At 40.8% G+C, this 19,407-nt stretch overlaps 2 protein-coding genes across 3 annotated transcripts in view; one reads left to right on the forward strand and one right to left on the reverse strand.

The window, feature by feature from the left end:
* LOC131224724 (receptor-like protein EIX2) overlaps nt 1-19,407 on the forward strand; it is a 190,394-nt gene that overhangs the window by 43,929 nt on the left and 127,058 nt on the right. The window lies entirely within an intron of this gene.
* Nucleotides 17,477-19,306, reverse strand: LOC131224731 (transcriptional corepressor LEUNIG_HOMOLOG-like). 2 transcript variants are annotated; one of them, XR_009161157.1, is made up of 3 exons: nt 19,044-19,306; nt 18,804-18,891; nt 17,477-18,700 (listed from the first exon to the last, which is right to left on the reverse strand). XR_009161157.1 is itself a non-coding variant. In XM_058220051.1 (3 exons), exons 1-3 carry the CDS (start codon nt 19,126-19,128, stop codon nt 18,554-18,556), a joined length of 270 nt encoding a protein of 89 aa, XP_058076034.1. In that variant the 5' UTR covers nt 19,129-19,306; the 3' UTR covers nt 17,477-18,553. The 2 variants fall into 2 exon arrangements, 1 of the variants encoding a protein (XP_058076034.1); XM_058220051.1 differs by having other exon boundaries at nt 18,804-18,841.

Genomic DNA, 19,407 nt, shown 5'->3' on the forward strand with positions numbered 1-19,407 from the left:
GATTGGTTGGTAATTAGTTTAATTCTATTGTTTACTTTGTCTCCTGGGCATGGTTTGGTGCTGGAATCCATTCTAATTCATATACATTTCATCTCTTAAAAACTATATCAAAGGAAGTTCAGTTTGATTTTCATGGTTACACCCTTCAACTGGATGAAGATGGGACTCTAAGTCCAATTGAGTTCTTGAAGCAAGCATAAGATCTCCCTGATCTCTACAAGTGCATCCTCTGAATCCCTAGTTTACTTTCCCTGAATTCTTTAAGTTTTAGATAATTATTTCATCATTATTCCTCAAATTATAGTCGATTTAGATTTCATCTTAGTCTAGTTCTAGTTCTACTTAGTTTCAGATTACGTACAGGTATCAGTCCCTTGGGATTCGACCTCGGTCTCACCGAGTTTATTACTACATCACAACTCTATACTTGGGGAGTGAACAAGTTTTTGGCGCCGTTGCCGGGGACTGATGACTACGATTCTCTGAAATTAATTGGTTTCAGAATTAGTTTAAGATTAGGATTTTACTAACTTTAGTTTTAGATTTTTCTTTTTATTTGGTTTTTAAAACTAACTTTCCTGTTTTATAGGGTTGTTGATAGATCTTCAAAATTGGTAACTTCGTTCTAATTTTTTTTACTTTCTCTATTTTCTAGATTAGATTGTTTTCATCTAAATACTAACTTGGTTTGTTTGTTTTGTAGGATCTTAACTTAGGACTTTGAATTCGGTAACTTCTTTCCATCATTCCTCTTTATTTTTAGAATTCCTTTCTATTCTTCCTCTTAGGTCTAGGTTTAGAATCTAAATTGAGAGCTGCGAGTGTTTCATGCCCAAGTGGGTTTGTGATAACACTCGACGTCTCTTGACTGAAGGAGGATTAGTTGAGGGGTTGACTATCCATCGCAGGACTAGACACCGCTTAAGGTCCCCAGAGTTAATTGAAGTAATGACTACAAATCAACCGGAAACACTACCCCCACCTAGGTTGGAGGTCATCCAGGATGAGAATGAGGTGCATCAAGGACCCTCGCCTCATACTTTACAAGATTATTTATAACCAGCGGGGGTAAGTACGCCCTCATGCATGATTTTTTCTGAAAATATAGGACATATGAACATCAAGCCAGGGGTTATCCAACTCCTTCCTAAATTCCATGGGCTTGAATCAGAAAGTTCATACTTACATCTGAAAAAGTTCGATGAGAGCATAGCCACTTTATACTTTCCTAATGTATCTGAGGATACAGTCAGGCTAAAACTCTTTCTCTTTTACTTGAAGGAGAAGGCTAAGACGTGGCTACATTCACTGCATCCTAGATCCATTAGCACATGGAATGATATGCAGAGGGAATTCATAAAGAAATTCTTTCTACATCATAAAACGATTACCTTTAGAAAAGCAATCATGAACTTCGCCCAAAAGGAGGATGAAACATTCTTCCAATGTTGGGAAAGGTTTAAGGATCTTGTCAGCTCATGTCGACAACACGGCTTTGAAACGTGGCGCATTACAAATGTTTTCTATGATGGACTGACATCTTCCATGTGCCAATTGGTCGAGACAATGTGTAATGGAGAATCATGAATAAAGATGTCGATGAGGTATGGGATTACCTCGATAGACTTGCTGAAAAAACATAATCATGGGACCATTACCCAAATTCGAACACCACGTCTAGGCTGACTTAATCTAAGGAGAAAGGTGGATTGTATCTCCTGAAAGAAGAGGATGATCTCAATTACAAAGTGACTAATCTCATAAGAAAATTCAAGGCCATGGAAGGAAAGAAGGATAAGGTTAATGAAATTGTTTGCAGCATTTGTGATTGAAACATTCACATAACAAAAACTTGAGCATGCACTTCTTGACGTAGGAGCGAGCGTCAATCTGATTCCCTACTCGGTATACAAACAGCTAAGGTTAAATGAATTGAAAAGCACCTTAACCACATTACAACTTACTGATCGTTCTGTTCGTATACTTGGAGGGATAATTGAGGATGTGTTAGTTCAAGTTGAAAGCTTCTATTACCCTGTAGATTTCATCATCCTTGAAACTGAACCCGTCAATAATGGAAGCACTCAGATTCCTATCATTCTTGGTCGTCCATTCCTGGTCACTTCAAACGCAATTATCAATTGCCGAAATGGAGTCATGAGCATGTCTTTCGGGAATATGACATTGGAGTCAAACATCTTTTTCAATAACAGCAGAAATTTCAAGGATGATGACGATTTTCACGACATTAACATGATTGATTCTTTCGTGGAAGATAGAACGCATCTAACCTTATCCTTTGACCCTCTAGAGACGTGCCTAGCACACTCCCATGACTTGGATGATGACATGATTAGGGAGACGTGTGCCTTGCTTGATACTGCGTCAGTACTTGAAGTTAACTGGTGGAGGCCATAATTTGAAGAATTGCCCCAAACTGATATCGTGCTTTTATCGTCTATCCTCAAGCCACCGAAGCTTGACCTAAAATCTTTACCCTCTGATTTAGAATATGCCTATTTAGGTCAAGAAGAGATATACGCAGTGGTGATTTCATCTCACCTTGAGAACAATCAAGAGAGTATGCTCATTTCTACTCTCGAAGAAGATAAATGAGTTATTAGACATATCATCACAGATCTCGATAGGATGAATGAATTCCTTTCAACTGAATGTTTCGACTCTTTGGATGATTGCTTTGCATACTTTAAAGATTCAAATGATCCCATGATACAAGAAATAATAGATACCTCGCAAGACAATACCTCGGTAGTTGTCACGGACCGAAAGAGCCCTTATTCTGAAATATCTCCTCCCCCAGATCCTGAATGTTTACCATTAAAGGAGGAACTGAAAATTGAACTAAAGAGTGAAACTTCGGCGTGTGATGAGACTACACCACCTACTACAAATTTTTCTGAATTTCATCTACTTGTAGTATCTGATTCATCATGGTGTACTAACTTCGAAATTTTTTCTGCCACAGGTGAATCGTATATACTTTGGACACTCCAGACAATTAAAAGAAAACTTTATGCTGAGGTCCCTCAATTTCTCTAGGCATTCACGCTCCAGGACATCCAAGCCTACTGCAAAATGGGCTTTTGGATGATCTTGTTGAAAAACCTTCTGAAAAATTTAGGGGACGGACCCTAGGGGACCGAGATCGATAAATTTACACACCAGAGATCCGAGAAAATCGAGAAACTGAAGCTCAAGTGGCTTAAAAAGGTCCAAAATGTGAGATCACAAGGTTCTCATCATCCGTTTGGCTCGAGACTTCATATATAGCCTGAGGACCACAAATTAACCGTACACCATTGGAGATGCATAGTGAGGCCCACCTGATGGAAGAAAGGCCTCTATAGCTAATTCATGTATGCCACAATGACACGTGTGGAGAGTAAGGCTGCGGGCATAAATAAGGCATCTGACGCATAATCGGAAATTGAGTTTTCTGATGACCGTTTCTAGCACATTACCGAACTTTGGCAGGCATCATCACAATGGATGGTGGGAAGCAAGGATCGGTCGTGTTTTCGGGAATAAATATCTCTACTTGGGAACTTACAGTAAATCTCTCTCTCTCTCTCTCTCTCTATTTCTCTCTCTCAAGGACACGTGTTCATATACAATGTTGTATCTGAGCCGTGCAAAAAGTGGGCCTAACCATAAAGATCAGATGGAGGATGGCCCACTCATCATATGGGCTAAACCGTTGAAATCAATGGACAGGCTGTAGTTTGATCAAGATTACATTTGTGGCCCACCCCATGAGCTGGTTGGCCTGATCTTTTCCTGAGGCGTTCCTTATAGTGTGCACCACCTGAGGCGTTCCTTATGGCTTGAGGACCACAAATTAACCGTACACGTCAAATTTCAGTCCTTGGATCCCTGTGGAAGTGGCCCAACGGTCAGATCAGCCTATGAATTATCAATCTGGGGCCCACCTGACATCTGGATATGCTTCACTTTTGGTCTCAAACCCTTAATTGAGGTGGAAAAATGGTTGGATGGAGCAGATTTCACATATACATCAAGGTGGGACCCACCTTACGTGAATGGGAGTGCACAGTGGCTGTGCACTCGCAAAGTACCAAACCAGAAGCTCAGTCAACAAAGCTTTGACCGAGCTTTCCTTTTTTTTTTTTAGGAATTCAAATCCTTCTCCCACTTCCGAACGCTCAAACAGAGCGTGCGGAGGAGTTTTTGTGGGCCATCATCATGATGCGGTGGTTTGATCCGGACTGTCCATTGGAATTACACAGGGCCACTGGCCAAAGCCTATGTGATGAACCCTCAAAAGACAGTGAAGAATGGTTTCCAACCATCCAAACGGAAGACAGACGATGGATACAAAAGATCAGGTGGGCCGCGTCAAAAGATAGCCAAAACTGTGCATCTGATTGAAATTTCACCACAAAGCTGATGGACTGCGTGGATTTTTCAAACAACAGGGATCATGGGCCCCACCAACGTCACAACGTACGGCCTGTTACACAGGCTCTATTTCAACATCCGAGACCCAAACACTGCGGGCCATTTTGCAGACGTGGTTAGGATCGGTCCGTCCATCTGGACTGTCTAAATTGTTCCCAAGGTGGGACCGACCAACGCCAAGACGACCGAATGGCTCAGATCTTGTATGAGGAACGTCCATGGGTTGAGTCAAAATGCAACTCCTCTTGTGTTTCTGCGTTTTCTGCGCAGGCTGCGAATTGCACTGCGAAAGTCTCCATCGACTCCAGCGGTAATGTCGGTTCTCCAAACCGACTCCCTCTTCACTGCCCTTGGCAGCTATAAAGAGAAGAGAGGAGAGAGTTAATGGGGGCTATCTCCTGGGACGTCAGAGAGAGAAAGAGAGTATTCTTAGATTTATTTTATTTTATTTACTGTTTTTTTTAAAGAGTTCTAGCCCAATCATGTTTAGGTAAACCTCTTAGCCAGGGCTAAGAGGAGAAGCTTGTGGAGTGATGGGAAGATTCTATGGCTTGGATTATGTTAGTTGAATTACTTTGATGTTTGTTTGATTAATAGGGAATGTTTTTAGTTTTTAATGGTCCATTGTGACTAAAATTACAACGGGTTTGCGATAGCTTTGAGCATGTTCCTTTCCTTTTAATGTTTACGACGTCAGGAAGCCCTGTTGTTCACCAGCGTCTCCTGGGCATGGTCGGATGACGATATCCTTCCTAACCTTCATACATTGTTGATTAGTTGGTAATTAGTTTAATTCTGTTGTTTACTTTGTCTCCTGGGCATGGTTTAGTGATGGAATCCATTCTAATTCATATACCTTTCATCTCTTGAAAACTATATCAAAGGAAGTTCAATTTGATTTTCATGGTTACTGTCACACTCCAAACTCGGAAACCGGACTCACAAAATTTCAGATCGCCGAATCCGGTGCCTACAGCCTCCATAGTACCCCATTCTCAGCTTCCAGTGCGCATATGCCAGATTCCGATCTTGGGATCGTATAACGAAGATTTTTCAACGTACATTTGTCTCATAAGAAGCATAACCACAAGTTTACCCAAATCACAAATGCAACATCATCATCACATATCCACTAATATAAACATTTAAATACAATGCTGAAAGGGAAATACATATATCAAAAATCAAAGCTCCAGAAGTTAGCTGCACGCTTCAAGCTCAACGCTGCTGCAACCTAATGCCACCTGCACGCATCTATCGTACATAAGCTTATAGAAAGCTTAGAGGGTGGTGTAAGTGTGTGCACAAGATAAGTGTCAAGTATTCAATACAATGCCTTAATCATACAATATAGAAATTATTGGCAAGATCATGAATCATACGATATCAAAGTAAGCGATAATACTGCAAGTGTATAAATCATACAATATTAGAGTACGCAATACAAATCAGTTAGGCAAATGAGGAGTTATATAGAGTCAAATATCAAATGCCGAGGATGCAAAGCAATATGTAAATCATGTTAAGTCTGTCTAGGCCATATAAGTACATAAACATAACAACCCAAAACGTCATATACCTGCGGATGTAATGTAATATGCGATGCGAAGAAATGACTAAGTTGGAGTGTGAAGTCGGGATAATAGTACGTAGTATCGCAAGCTACGGGTCCACCACAAGGGACTTCTATCCAAATCAATCACATACCTAAATTTGGATAGTCAGACTCAATGTGGTAAACTCCTGATCTCAGGTTAGTCGCGCGCCCCAACCGAAATCCTGACCATTGAGAAGGTACACGTAACAAGTAGTTGCGCACCACCAGCCCAAGTGGATAGTGAATGAATGAATGAATGAGTATACAACTCCTGCTCAATAAGTCCACATATCAGTACTGTACATCTTTGGGATCGTCACCAGGGTCTAGTACACTCCAAACTGGCTATTCCCCTGCAAACCGAGTAGCCCAGCGAGTGGAAAAGACCTCACTACCCGCCTGCCAGCAGTATATCATTGCCTACCCGACTCTTCGATAGCGGACCCATTTAGGAGCTGGTCAGACTCAGCCTAGCTATACCTACTCCCTCAGGCGGGTAAGGCCACACCCCCTCCCAACCGACTACGATACAGTTGGAGACACGACTTACTGGTATACAGCCCTCATGCGCTCATATATATCCACTCGGTCTCGACATTGTGCAACGTCTCAAAAAAATTCGTACAAAGACCCGAGTACCACCTCAGGCAGAAATCACCCAGAACCAAATCCTTTAGAAATTAGGTTAATATTAGCAAGTGCTAAGCTAGAGTGCTTATGAAATTAGCACTAATCGCTTTAAATATGATCTGCAAGACCTAAAACATGCAGAATCATTGACGCTACATTACCCTGAAATCTAGAATCCATCCTTAAGCCTGATTGCTCTCGGGAGCATCTTGAAACTCCGTATCGGACCTGAACTGCACGTCGAAAATTCGATTACCCCAAAACTATACGGTTATGACCGCATTACTGGACTTGACAACCCCCTTGGAAATCAAGTCTTAACTGTGTCTAGAAATGCACAACTTGAGCCCGGAGCGAAGAGTGTGAGAAACGTGAAACTATTTAGAAATAAAATTCAAATTTAAGTAATCTGAGTCGTGTCACTTGCGGGCCAAATATAAGGATTCAGATCGTCAGAATCCGACCCAAATATACCCTCGGATCAGGAGAAATGTCCCACACATGTCGATGTACTTGTGGCCCTGATCGAGTGACTGTGACCACTGAACTGAAACTGGTCCGACACGGCTGATCGGTAAATCCGATCGGTACGAAAACTCAGCCTGACCTAGATCCATGGTTAGGAAGCTTAAGTCCGACCGCACGTGGAAAAGGGGCCACCAGAAGTGCTCCGTTGGACCGGAACGACCTATATTTGGTTATAACCTAAGTATACCTTGGCCCTGGGGCCATTTCAATCAAACCTGGGCCTATATAAGGACCTTAAACCCTCTCTCATTCACTCCATACGAATTTGAGAAAAACCCTAGGAGAGAGAAGAGAGTAAACAGAGAGAAAGTAAGAGAGAACTTGGAGAAGATTCTTGGTATTCTACCTTGCCTCTTCCCGTGCTTATTCATCGCTATTGGATCGCTATTCCGGCGAATTCGATTATGTTCTTAGGTAAGAAAACCTAACTCTAATCTGTTCTAGGGTTTCTGATAGTGTAGGTTATCAAATAGCTAACCTAATTTATCATATAGGTTGCCAAATCTACCATAGAAAAAGACTTAGCTTTAAACTGAGTTCATTACAAGTCAACCGACGAAAGGTGCGGACTTTAAACGTATAGGTTATGGTTTTCGAGGCTTTCAATGTCGGTTAATGGTTTAGTACTGATGTGGGTGCAATTTCACATGCAAAATGCGATATTTGTATTGCATTTCTGATATATATGAACTATATTGAGATTTGTGTATTCCATGTATATGTAGAAAGTATCGTATACATATGAAATATGAACAAGGGTTTGCCATGATTTGTTATCGTGTGTTTGTGCTAGTTGTATGTGTAACAACTCCTTGGTGAAAGGATTGGTCCTAATATGTGTTATCACCAACATACGTCATGTATGTTGGGATGTGGAGTCTAAGTGTTTGTAGAAATGTCTGAATGAATAAGTGTGTAATATATTGTACTTTTTATGGGCGTTGAGAAGAGATTCTCAACTACCTTAACGATGTGTATGATTTCCTCCATGCAACTTACATTCTTTTTCTGTTTTACTTAGACGCTGTTTATGTATGAATTCATGTTTAGGTTGAAATCCATCAATGCTCACATGCTTGTATGATTGGAATTGTTGATCCATTACTGTTCTGATTTGCTTGTATGATTATCTGTTATCATTGAAGGTGTTTGGGACTATGAAATAGTCCAGACAATCGGTAACAGGTTCTGATTGGTGGCTGAGGTTGTCTCGCCACATAGGACGTGATCGATGAATCCGTGCTGTACTTAGGATGTCGGCAGTGGTTAGGCCACACGGAGTGCTTACGCACTTCATATCGATCAACTCAACGTGCGCTCGTACTAATCGAGTTCGTCAAGTAATCCGATTGACCCGATGTATGTTCACCATGTATGGACGCTACTGCTTGAATCTAAGATACCAAACTCACCATTGAAAATCCTTTTAAACCTTGCTGCCTCGATCCGCTAAGACTCATGAACGGGACATGGTGGTATGGGACACCATGGTCGAGCTGTCGGCCTACGCGGGGGTGATGAGCCTCCCCGTAGTGACCAATGAGCAACCCAGACTCGTGAGCTGAATACGGTGGTATGGGACACTGTATTCAAGCTATCGGCCTACACTGATAAGGTGACGAGCCCTTTGTAGTGACCTCGAGTGTACACTAAAACTACGTAGAGGCGACGAGCCCTTACGTAGCAAGAAGAGTACACTAGGCCTGCACTGATAAGGTGACGAGCCCTTTGCAGTGACCTAGAACCGTATTATCATATGAGATTTATTAGGATTGACGACCCTAGAATGGATCATTGTTTGAGAATTGATATAAGGGAGGTACCTTAGCTTCCCAATCCTGCTGTATGAAAAGGACTAATAAGAACTTGGTAATCATGCTCATGCACCGCATTACGCGTGCATTTGGCGTAGCAGGTCAAGCACTGTGGCAGTGTTGCATGCGCTATCGTAAGATGAAGTCGCTGAAGGAGCATAGGCGAGGGCATGCATTATTATTCATATCATTCTTGCATTAATCACAGTACTTAGGGATGTTTGCTTGAATTACGTTATCATTACTGCTTGACTGAATTGATAACATGTTAACCTTTGCTTTATTGTTCCACTGAGTTGATCACTCACTCCCACGTTCTGGGATGGTGTTCTGAACACCTACCAAACTCTGTCTTAGTTGCAGATGATGATGCGACTCAAGAGGCGGAGCCTGATTTCTATGATGATCAGGACGAGTTCTCGTATATGCAGTTCTCCGGGAGTTTGGCCTAGGCCATCCGGATCGACGGGGCTACAGGGTTTATTTTTGTAGTTGAACTGTTTGAACTATTACATGTATATGATGACTCAGTGATGTATTCATACTCTGGAGACTGATCATGATCTTTTGGTTCATACACATTTATATATATTTTCCAGTCTTCCACTTGCGTTATATGAATTGATCTGGAGTATGAATTACTATTTTGATATAATCCCACTCATGATTAATGCACTAACACAGACAACATTTAATCATCATTAAATATGTTGCATAAGTGATGTGTTGGAACTCAGGAGTTGGATTTTTACTTGACCCCCGATTTTCAGGGCGTTACACGTTGAGACGTCCTCTGGTACTAAGAGGGTTTAGGAATTTTCACCCAAGGCCATCTATGGCAGCCCGATGCTAATAATAGATTTTCGGTGTCCCATCTGGTCATTCATGATATTCCAGTGGAGGCTATGGCCCTGATGTCGCTAGGGCGTATAATAATCACAACACACAATGCAAGGTGCATGAGTCATACAATACAGTCATGCATCAATCCTACGCATACCGTGCGCTCATGTGAGATAATCTTTGTCTATCTGGGAGTCTCATAACAACCTGCCCAATGTCATGTGCAATGGTCAACCACATCTCATAACAAACATGTAGATGACGCGTATGAGTATGTATCATGATGCTATGCTATCACATACTCATAATCGGTATCAGTAACTGGCATCAATAATCGACCTCGACAACGTAGACATTTAATCAACATTGCCTCTAAGGAATGACCCACATTAAGCCTAACATATAGTGGACCCATGGCCTCACAAGACGGCCAAAAATACAACACCATGGGCCTCACTCAAGAGCTTAATACACATCACGATGGGCCTTTCACATGAGCCTAACATACATCATAATGAGCTCCATAGCCTGGCCCTCAAATGCACCACAATGGACCTCATACAATTATAATGGGCCGCGTCACATGGGTCTAATACACATCACATGGGCTGCATCACATGGGCATATATACATCGGATGGGCCACGTCCCATGGGCCCCGAATACATCACAATGGGCCACAACCCATGGGCCCCAAGCACATCGCAATGGGCCTCTCACACGAGTCCATTATGCATCACATCAAGGTGGGCCTCAATGGATAGCCATAAATACGTCACATTGGGCCTCGTATACATCAAGTAGGCCGCATCACATGGGCCACATATACATCACAATGGGCCTCTAACACGGGCCTAATATACATCACAAAGGGTCACATCCCATGAGCCTTATATATATTACATTAGGCTTCGACAATCGGAATCGACCTCGATAATCAGAATCGACCTCGATGATCAGAATCGACCTCAATGATCGCCCTCAACAATTGGAATCGACCTCGATAATCGGAATCGACCTCGATAATCTGAATTGGCCTCGATAATCGGCACCAATGATCGATAATCGGCACCGATAATCAGCATGTAAACAAGTCGGGGTCCATAAAGAAACAGTCAATCAACCATAATATAAGAATCGGCCTTCGGCCGGGGTTATATCAAATCCAATAGCGCAAAACCATCCGTTTATGGCGAATGGGGCCCACTTATCTAAGTTAACCCACAAGAGAATTATGAGAATGGACCTAACAAGGCCTAAGGGAAGGTCACAATGTAGACATTCAACCATCATTGTCCATCAACGTACACATTTAACCAACATTGCTCCCAAAGAGTGGCCTATATAGGGTCAAACATATAGTGGGCCCATGACCTCATACAATGGCCTAATATACAACACCATGAGCCTCACTCAAGGGCCTAATACACATCACGATGAGTCACATCCATGGGCCTCTCATACATCAAGTGGGCCACATCATATAGGCCACATATACATCAAGTGGGCCGCTCACACGAGCCATATCAAATGGGCCAAATCAAATGGGCCGAATCAAATGGGCCGAATCGAATGGACTGAATTAAATGGGCTGAGTCAAATGGGCCGAATCAAATGGGTCGAATCAATGAGCCAAGTCGAATGGGCCGAATCAGATGGGCCGAGTCAAATGGGCCAAATCTAATGGGCCGAATCAATGGACCAAGTCGAATGGGCCGAACCAAATGGGCCGAGTCGAATGGGCCGAATCAAATGGGTCGAATCAATGGGCTAAGTCGAATGGGCCGAATCAAATGGGCCGAACCTAATGGGCCAATCAAATGGGTCGAATTAATGGGCTAAGTCGAATGGGCTGAATCAAATGGGTCGAATTAATGAGCCAAGTCGAATGGGCCAAATCAAATGGGCCGAATTAATGGGCCAAGTCGAATGAGCTGAACCAAATGGGACGAGTCGAATGGGCCGAATCAAATGGGCCGAGTCGAATGGGCCGAATCAAATGGGCCGAGTCGAATGGGCAGAATTAAATGGGCCGAGTCGAATGGGCTGAATCAAATGGGTCGAATCAATGGGCCAAGTCAAATGAGCCGAATCAAATAGGACGAGTTGAATGGGCCGAATCAAATGGGTCAAATCAATGGGCCAAGTCGAATGGGCCGAATGAAATGGGCCGACTCGAATGGGCCGAATCAAATGGGCCGAAACTAACCACACCATTCATCTATAGATAGAGATCATTTTAGAGTATTATCACAAAATGAATCATATCCAAGGATCATCTGGACCATACCACAAGCGATAGTAGTGATAATGATTCACACTGTTAAAATTTTAGAGGGCCCATTATAACATTTATTTTCCATCCATACATCTCATAAGGTCACCGAGACCTAAACAGGGAGGAAAAACAAATATCATATTGATTCAAGGCTGCTGTAACCCAAAAGGGGTTTCAATGGTAGACGGTCAACTCCACTGCCTTCTATAGTGTGGTCCACTTGATACTAGATCTATCTCATTTCCGGTCTCAGACTTGAGACGAGCTAGCATAATGGATGAACGGCTAGATGTAGCACATCCATCATTCGGTGGGTCCCACGTAGGGGATGGACGGTAGGGATACAACTCATGCGTCTGGGTGGGAATCCACATGTGGCCCACCACTGACGTGTATCAGCTTCATTTATTATTATTATTATTATTCTAAAGTGTTGCTGCTGCACGTGCAGCAGCAGCTGGCGTCAACTGCTGGCCCACCATCAAATCAGATGGACGGTGGGGATACAAGCTGGATGGACGGCTTGATATAACATACGCCTGGTGGTCAGCCCACCGTCCAGAACTCTGGACGGTGCAGATCGCTTGCATTAAGATGGGTCCCACGTACATGGCCCACCCCCAGCAGGTATGCATACCTATACATACTTTAATATAATATAATATAATATTGTATTATATTATAATATAATATCATATATATATATATATATATATATATATATATATATATATATATATATATATATATATATATATATATAAAAGACATAAGGAGCCCACCGTCCAGACCCCTGGAGGTTCTAGACGGTGCAGATCTAATGCGCCTGCCGTGGTGGGTCCACACGTGTGGCCCACCTCATCATATATTTATATAAACTATATTACATACATATATATTATATTATATATATACACATGCATATATATTATATTATATATACATTCTTCTTCTTTTTTTTGAAACGAGATAGTCCATTGTGCTGGACAAATTTTATGGTGAAATCCCACCATCCTCGATGGACGGTGGGGATAAATCTCATACCTCAAATGAGGAAAGACCCACATGAGAATGGCCACTAGCCAATCCATTATCAAATGGGTCCCACGTGTGGAACCCACCAGCTCACGAAGAACCGATATTTGTGTTTTTCCGTCCAACGGATCCTTTAGGTGGGTCCCACAAGGTGGATGGCATGGATAAAAATATATACTTGGTGGTGGGCCACACACACACACCGTCCATACAAGAGAAAGAGGAAGAGAGAGAAACGGTGAGATAGAGGGACCCCGCCACTATGGGCCCTTCTCTACATTTTGCATATATCAATGTGAGTCCCACAACAAGTGGGCCCAAAAATTAAAATCAACGGTGGATCACCCACCTATCGGCCTTCTTCCTTAGCTCCTTCGATACCTATGCTCTTTGCCTTCAATTTTGATGGAGGTTGATGAAGTTTTGATGGTGGGGATGAGAGTTTTTTGGTGGTAGAGAAGTGGGCTACATTGGGTTGTTCTTGGAAACTTGGGGAGCTTGGACGTGTGAGATTTTGTTGCTTGAGAGAGTGTTTGAGAAATGAGAGAGAGAGGAGTGATGGGATGATATGGGATGGGTGTTGTAAGAAAAGGATGGATAGGGTATGGGCTTAGTTGAAAATTGTGTAAAAGAATGATGGGTGGGGAGAGAGAGAGTTGACTTAAGGAAAAAGAGTGATGATTGCTTGTACTTGGGATAAGGTGAGGTAGCATTAAGGTAAGGGTGGTATACTTGACTTGATGGATGTGACACGTTATAGAGATTCCATCGAGATTTGTAATGCGCGGCGTTTCTTTGGAATAAACGTGGGCTCACATCTCCTGGCCCAGGTATCGGATCGGAGTGCGAGTCGCGGCGTTGAAACCGCGACGATGACGCGGTCGCTAAGGTACAAGTTTCAAGTCAAATCGACTCTGATATGCGGGACTCGGCTTAGAATCGCGTGCAAACGTCGAATACCGGTCGAGGGTTGCAGGAATTCGACCAGAATGACCACGAAAGCCTACGGAACGATACGGTTTAGGATACGGGTCTCATAGTTACACCCTTCAACTGGACGAAGATATGACTCTAAGTCCAGTTGAGTTCTTGAAGCAAGCATAAGATCTCCCTGATCTCTATAAGTGGATCCTCTGAATCCCTAGTTTCCTTTCCCTGAATTCTTTAAGTTTTAGATAATTATTTTATCATTATTCCTCAAATTACAATCAATTTAGATTTCATCTTAATCTAGTTCTAGTTCTACTTAGTTTCAGATTACGTACAAGTATTAGTCCCTTGGGATTCGACCTCGGTCTCACTAAGTTTATTACTACATCACAACCCTCACTACAAGAAATCCCACCTTTAGCGACGAAAATTTTCGTCGCGAAATTCCAAATTTTTGTAGCTAAATACCTTTAGCAACGAAAATTTTCGTCGCTAAATTCGTCAATAAAAGGCTGACACAAGAGGTTTTTATCGACGAAAAATTTGAATCGTCGACAAAGGTAAACTTTTTAGCGAAGAATATTTTCGTCGCTAAAAAACTTTTAGCTACGAAAATTTTCGTCGTAAAAAAATATTTGGATAACTTTTAACTACGAAAATTTTTGTCGCTAAAAATATTTTATAAAACTTCTAGCTACGGAAATTTTCATTGCTAAAAAATATTTGCATAACTTTTAGCTACGAAAATTTTCGTCGCTAAAAATATTTTGTAAAACTTTTAGCTACGAAAATTTTCGTTGCTAAAAAATATTTGCATAACTTTTACCTTCGAAAAGTTCGCTAACAAATTGCTGGCATAACTTTTAACTACGAAAATTTTCGTCGTTAAAAGTCTCTTTTAAAAAAAAAAAAAATATTCTAGCACAAAATTCCTGATATACACCTGTTACAATATATTTCATCATATTCATCCTGATATACAATTGTTATATAATATATTTCATCATATTCACATTCACATCCATCTAAAGTCAAACTAGTAAATCCATCCAAACATAAACTACATTCATCTAAACACAAACAATCTTATCCACATCACATTCATTCACGCATAAATACATATAAGCTTAACATCATAAACAAAAATACCCTAAACCTAAACCTTAACCTAAACCTAAAACCTATAACCTATAACCTAAACGTAAACCTAAAACTAAACCTAAACCTAAACTATAACCTATAAGTTTAGGTTTAGAAAATCGGGTTCGGGTTCGGAATCGGGTTTAGGTTTGGGTTTTCAAGTTTATGTTTAGGTTTAGGTTATAGGTTTTGAGATTTGAGAATAGGTTTAGGTTAAGGTTATAAGTTTAGGTTTAGGAAATTGGGTTCGGGTTTAGGATCGGGTTTAGGTTTGGGTTTTCAAGTTTAGGTTTAGGTTAAGGAGTTGAGATTAGGATTATGTGTAAGTGTAGGTTTAGGTTTAGGGATTTGAGAATACGTTAAGGTTTAGGTTTAGGAAATCGGGTTCGGGTTATAGGTTTAGGTTTAGGTTAGGTTATAGGTTAAGGTTTAGGAAATTGAGTTTAGGTTATAGGTTTTGGTTATAAGTGAAGGTTATAGGTTAAGGTTTAGGTTAAGGTTATATAGGTTTAAGTTTAGGTTATATAGGTTTTGGGATTTGAGAATAGGTTTAGGTTAAGGTTATAAGTTTAGGTTTAGGAAATCGGGTTCGGGTTCGGGTTTACATTTGGGTTTGGGTTTTCAAGTTTAGGTTTTCAAGTTTGGGTTTAGGTTTAGGTTAGGGAGTTGAGATTAGGATTAGGTGTAGGTTTAGGTTTAGGGATTTGAGAATACGTTAAGGTTTAGGTTTAGGAAATCAGGTTTGGGTTATAGGTTTAGGTTTAGGTTAGGTTATAGATTAAGGTTTAGGAAATTGAGTTTAGGTTATATGTTTAGGTTATAAGTTAAGGTTATAGGTTAAGGTTTAGGTTATAGGTTAAGTTTTAGGTTTAGGTTAAGGTTATATAGGTTTAGATCTAGGTTATAGGTTTTGAGATTTGAGAATAGGTTTAGGTTAAGGTTATAAGTTTAGGTTTAGGAAATCGGGTTCGGGTTCGGGATCGAGTTTAGGTTTGGGTTTTCAAGTTTAGGTTTAGGTTAGGGAGTTGAGATTAGGATTAGGTGTAGGTTTAGGTTTAGGGATTTGAGAATACGTTAAGGTTTAGGTTTAGGTAATCTAGTTCGGGTTATAGGTTTAGGTTTAGGTTAGGTTATAGGTTAAGGTTTAGGAAATTGAGTTTAGGTTATAGGTTTAGGTTATAAGTTAAGGTTATAGGTTAAGGTTTAGGTTATAGGTTAAGTTTTAGGTTTAGGTTAAGGTTATATAGGTTTAGGTTTAGGTTATAGGTTTTGAGATTTGAGAATAGGTTTAGGTTAAGGTTATAAGTTTAGGTTTAGGAAATCGGTTTCAGGTTCGGAATCAGGTTTAGGTTTGGATTTTCAAGTTTAGGTTTAGGTTAGGGAGTTGAAATTAGGATTAGTTGTAGGTTTAGGTTTAGGGATTTGAGAATACGTTAAGGTTTAGGTTTAGGAAATCAGGTTCGGGTTATAGGTTTAGGTTTAGGTTAGGTTATAGGTTAAGGTTTAGGAAATTGAGTTTAGGTTATAGGTTTAGGTTATAAGTTAAGGTTATAAGTTGAGGTTTAGGTTATAGTTTAAGTTTTAGGTTGAGGTTAAGGTTATATAGGTTTAGGTTTAGGTTATAGGTTTTGAAATTTGAGAATAGGCTTAGGTTAAGGTTATAAGTTTAGGTTTAGGAAATCGGGTTCGGGTTCAGGATCAGGTTTAGGTTTGGGTTTTCAAGTTTAGGTTTAGGTTTAGGTTAGGGAGTTGAGATTAGGATTAGGTGTAGGTTTAGGTTTAGGTTATAGATTTTTGGTTATAGGTTATAGGTTTTTGGTTAAGGTTTAGGTTTAAGTTATAGGTTTTGGGATTTGAGAATAGGTTTAGGTTATAGGTTAAGGGTGTGGTCCTTGCAAATACAGATATAAACACGGCCTGTCCAAATGGCCAGGCCACTCCAATGCTGTCCATAGGAAATGGACAGCTTCATCATGGTCATAACAGCGGTTCCTACTTTGCAGGGACCCCCACTCAACATCCGGATAGCTCTGACACACATCCGGGTCTACTTCATCAATTTCGAGCAAATACAGATATAAACACGGCCTGTCCAAATGGTCAGGCCACTCCAATGCTGTCCATAGAAAATGGATAGCTTCATCATGATCATAACAGCGGTTACCACCTTCCAGGGACCCCCACTCAACATTTGGATAGCTTCGACGCACATCCGGTCTGCTCAATCAATTTTGAGCAAATACAGATATAAACACGGCCTGTCCAAATGGTTAGGCCACTCCAATGCTATCCATAGGAAATGAACAACTTCATCATGGTCATAACAGCGGTTCCCACCTTCCAGGGACCCCCACTCAACATTCGGATAGCTCCGACGCACATCTGGGTCTGCTCCATCGATTTCGAGCAAATACAGATATAAACACGACCTGTCCAAATAGTCAGGCCACTCCAATGTTGTCCATAGGAAATGAACAGCTTCATCATGGTCATAACAGTGGTTCCCACCTTCCAAGGACCCCCACTCAATATCCGAATAGCTCCGACGCACATCCGAGTCTGCTCATTTAAATAAAATGGATTATCAAGATCATTTAAATAAAATCAGGTCCAATCAACAATCTGACCTGGAAGATTCTGTTAACATTGTTGACGGCACCTCGAACATTGTTTAAATCCAGGTTGCAATATGTGGCCACTGATGCTATTTGTCTTTCTGTGAAGTTAGCGACGATTTCTACATCAAACCCGGCGAAAGCAGCCTTCATGATAAATAACATTTCTTTCCATGAATTCATTATCTCTCTCTCTCTTTTAATTTTTTTAACTTTCCATTACAATAATAACTACCTGAAATCATGGCGTTTTCTCAAGATAGAAGTCCAATTCATCTGGGATTAGGTTTAAGTTTAGGTTATAGGTTTTGGGATTTGAGAATAGGTTTAAGTTAAGGTTATAAGTTTAGGTTTAGGAAATCGGGTTCAGGTTCAGGATCGGGTTTAGGTTTGGGTTTTCAAGTTAGGTTTAAGTTTAGGTTAGGGAGTTGAGATTAGGATTAGGTGTAGGTTTGGTTTAAGGATTTGAGAATACATTTAGGTTTTAGATTTAGGTCGGATTCGGTTTGGGTTGGTTCGGATTCGGTTTGGGTTGGGCACCTAAGGTTGGAATTAGGGCTGGGTCAGATTGCAGGTTGGGTCCTCTTGAGGTCAGGTTGGGCTCAGATTGACCCTAAACATGACCCCACCTAACCAAGCTGCACCCCAATTTATAATAGCTTCAGATAATTGCAGTGTCTGTCCAAAAATGACATAAAAGAAAATCAATTACCCTTTGAAGACGTTGTATTGTGCTCTGTTGGACTTCTTTTTAATGTACCAAATATGTCCCTTGCATCTCCATCATCATGTGACAAGAACGATTCCACATTATCATCCAAGGAACCAACATCTCCAAAATGTTCCATGTCCTACCATGAGAAATGACAAGAGGTAAGAGATGATCAGATAGAAATTAATGTGTGTGGCTTGTTTCCAAGTTATGTAAATAAGAGAAAATTTGAAACTGGATACCAGCTGATTCGAATATGAAGCAAGTCCGGCAATTCCATCTGGAACATACATCATTGAACTTTTAGACATGTTGTTATAGAAGAAACTCCTAGTTTTAGACAATAAAAACAAGAAATGATGAAACAAATATTTTCAACTTTCAAGAAATTCAAAACATTCCAAGAAAAAAAAAATACAATTCAAGAAATGATGAAACATCCTGTAAATTAAAAACAAAAAGGGCCAGGAACAGAAACTCACTAGCTGAAATCATCTGAAACCTTGCATGTCTAGGAATCAAGCTCAAAACCCCACTCATAGTTTCATCACCCCCAACAAAAAGCATTCCTGTTCTCAGCAAATAGGCCACAGCTGAAATCAGAGCCAGATGTTATGGACATGATCTTGCCTCTAAATGCATGAGAGGTTGTCATGTTGTGACCCCAACAATCAATCAAAGAGATGTTCATGTAATTCCCTTTGGTTGGGAATCTTAGATCACATAGATGGTGGTCCTCAACACTAATTTCTCGGTATGAAGACACTTCCACCATATGTTAAGGGACACCCATGTAACAAGGGAATCTTAGATCACATAGATGGTGGTCCTCAACACTAATTTCTC

The sequence above is a fragment of the Magnolia sinica genome, chromosome 14 (assembly GCF_029962835.1).
Source record: "Magnolia sinica isolate HGM2019 chromosome 14, MsV1, whole genome shotgun sequence".
In the NCBI taxonomy this organism is placed as follows: Eukaryota; Viridiplantae; Streptophyta; class Magnoliopsida; order Magnoliales; family Magnoliaceae; genus Magnolia; species Magnolia sinica.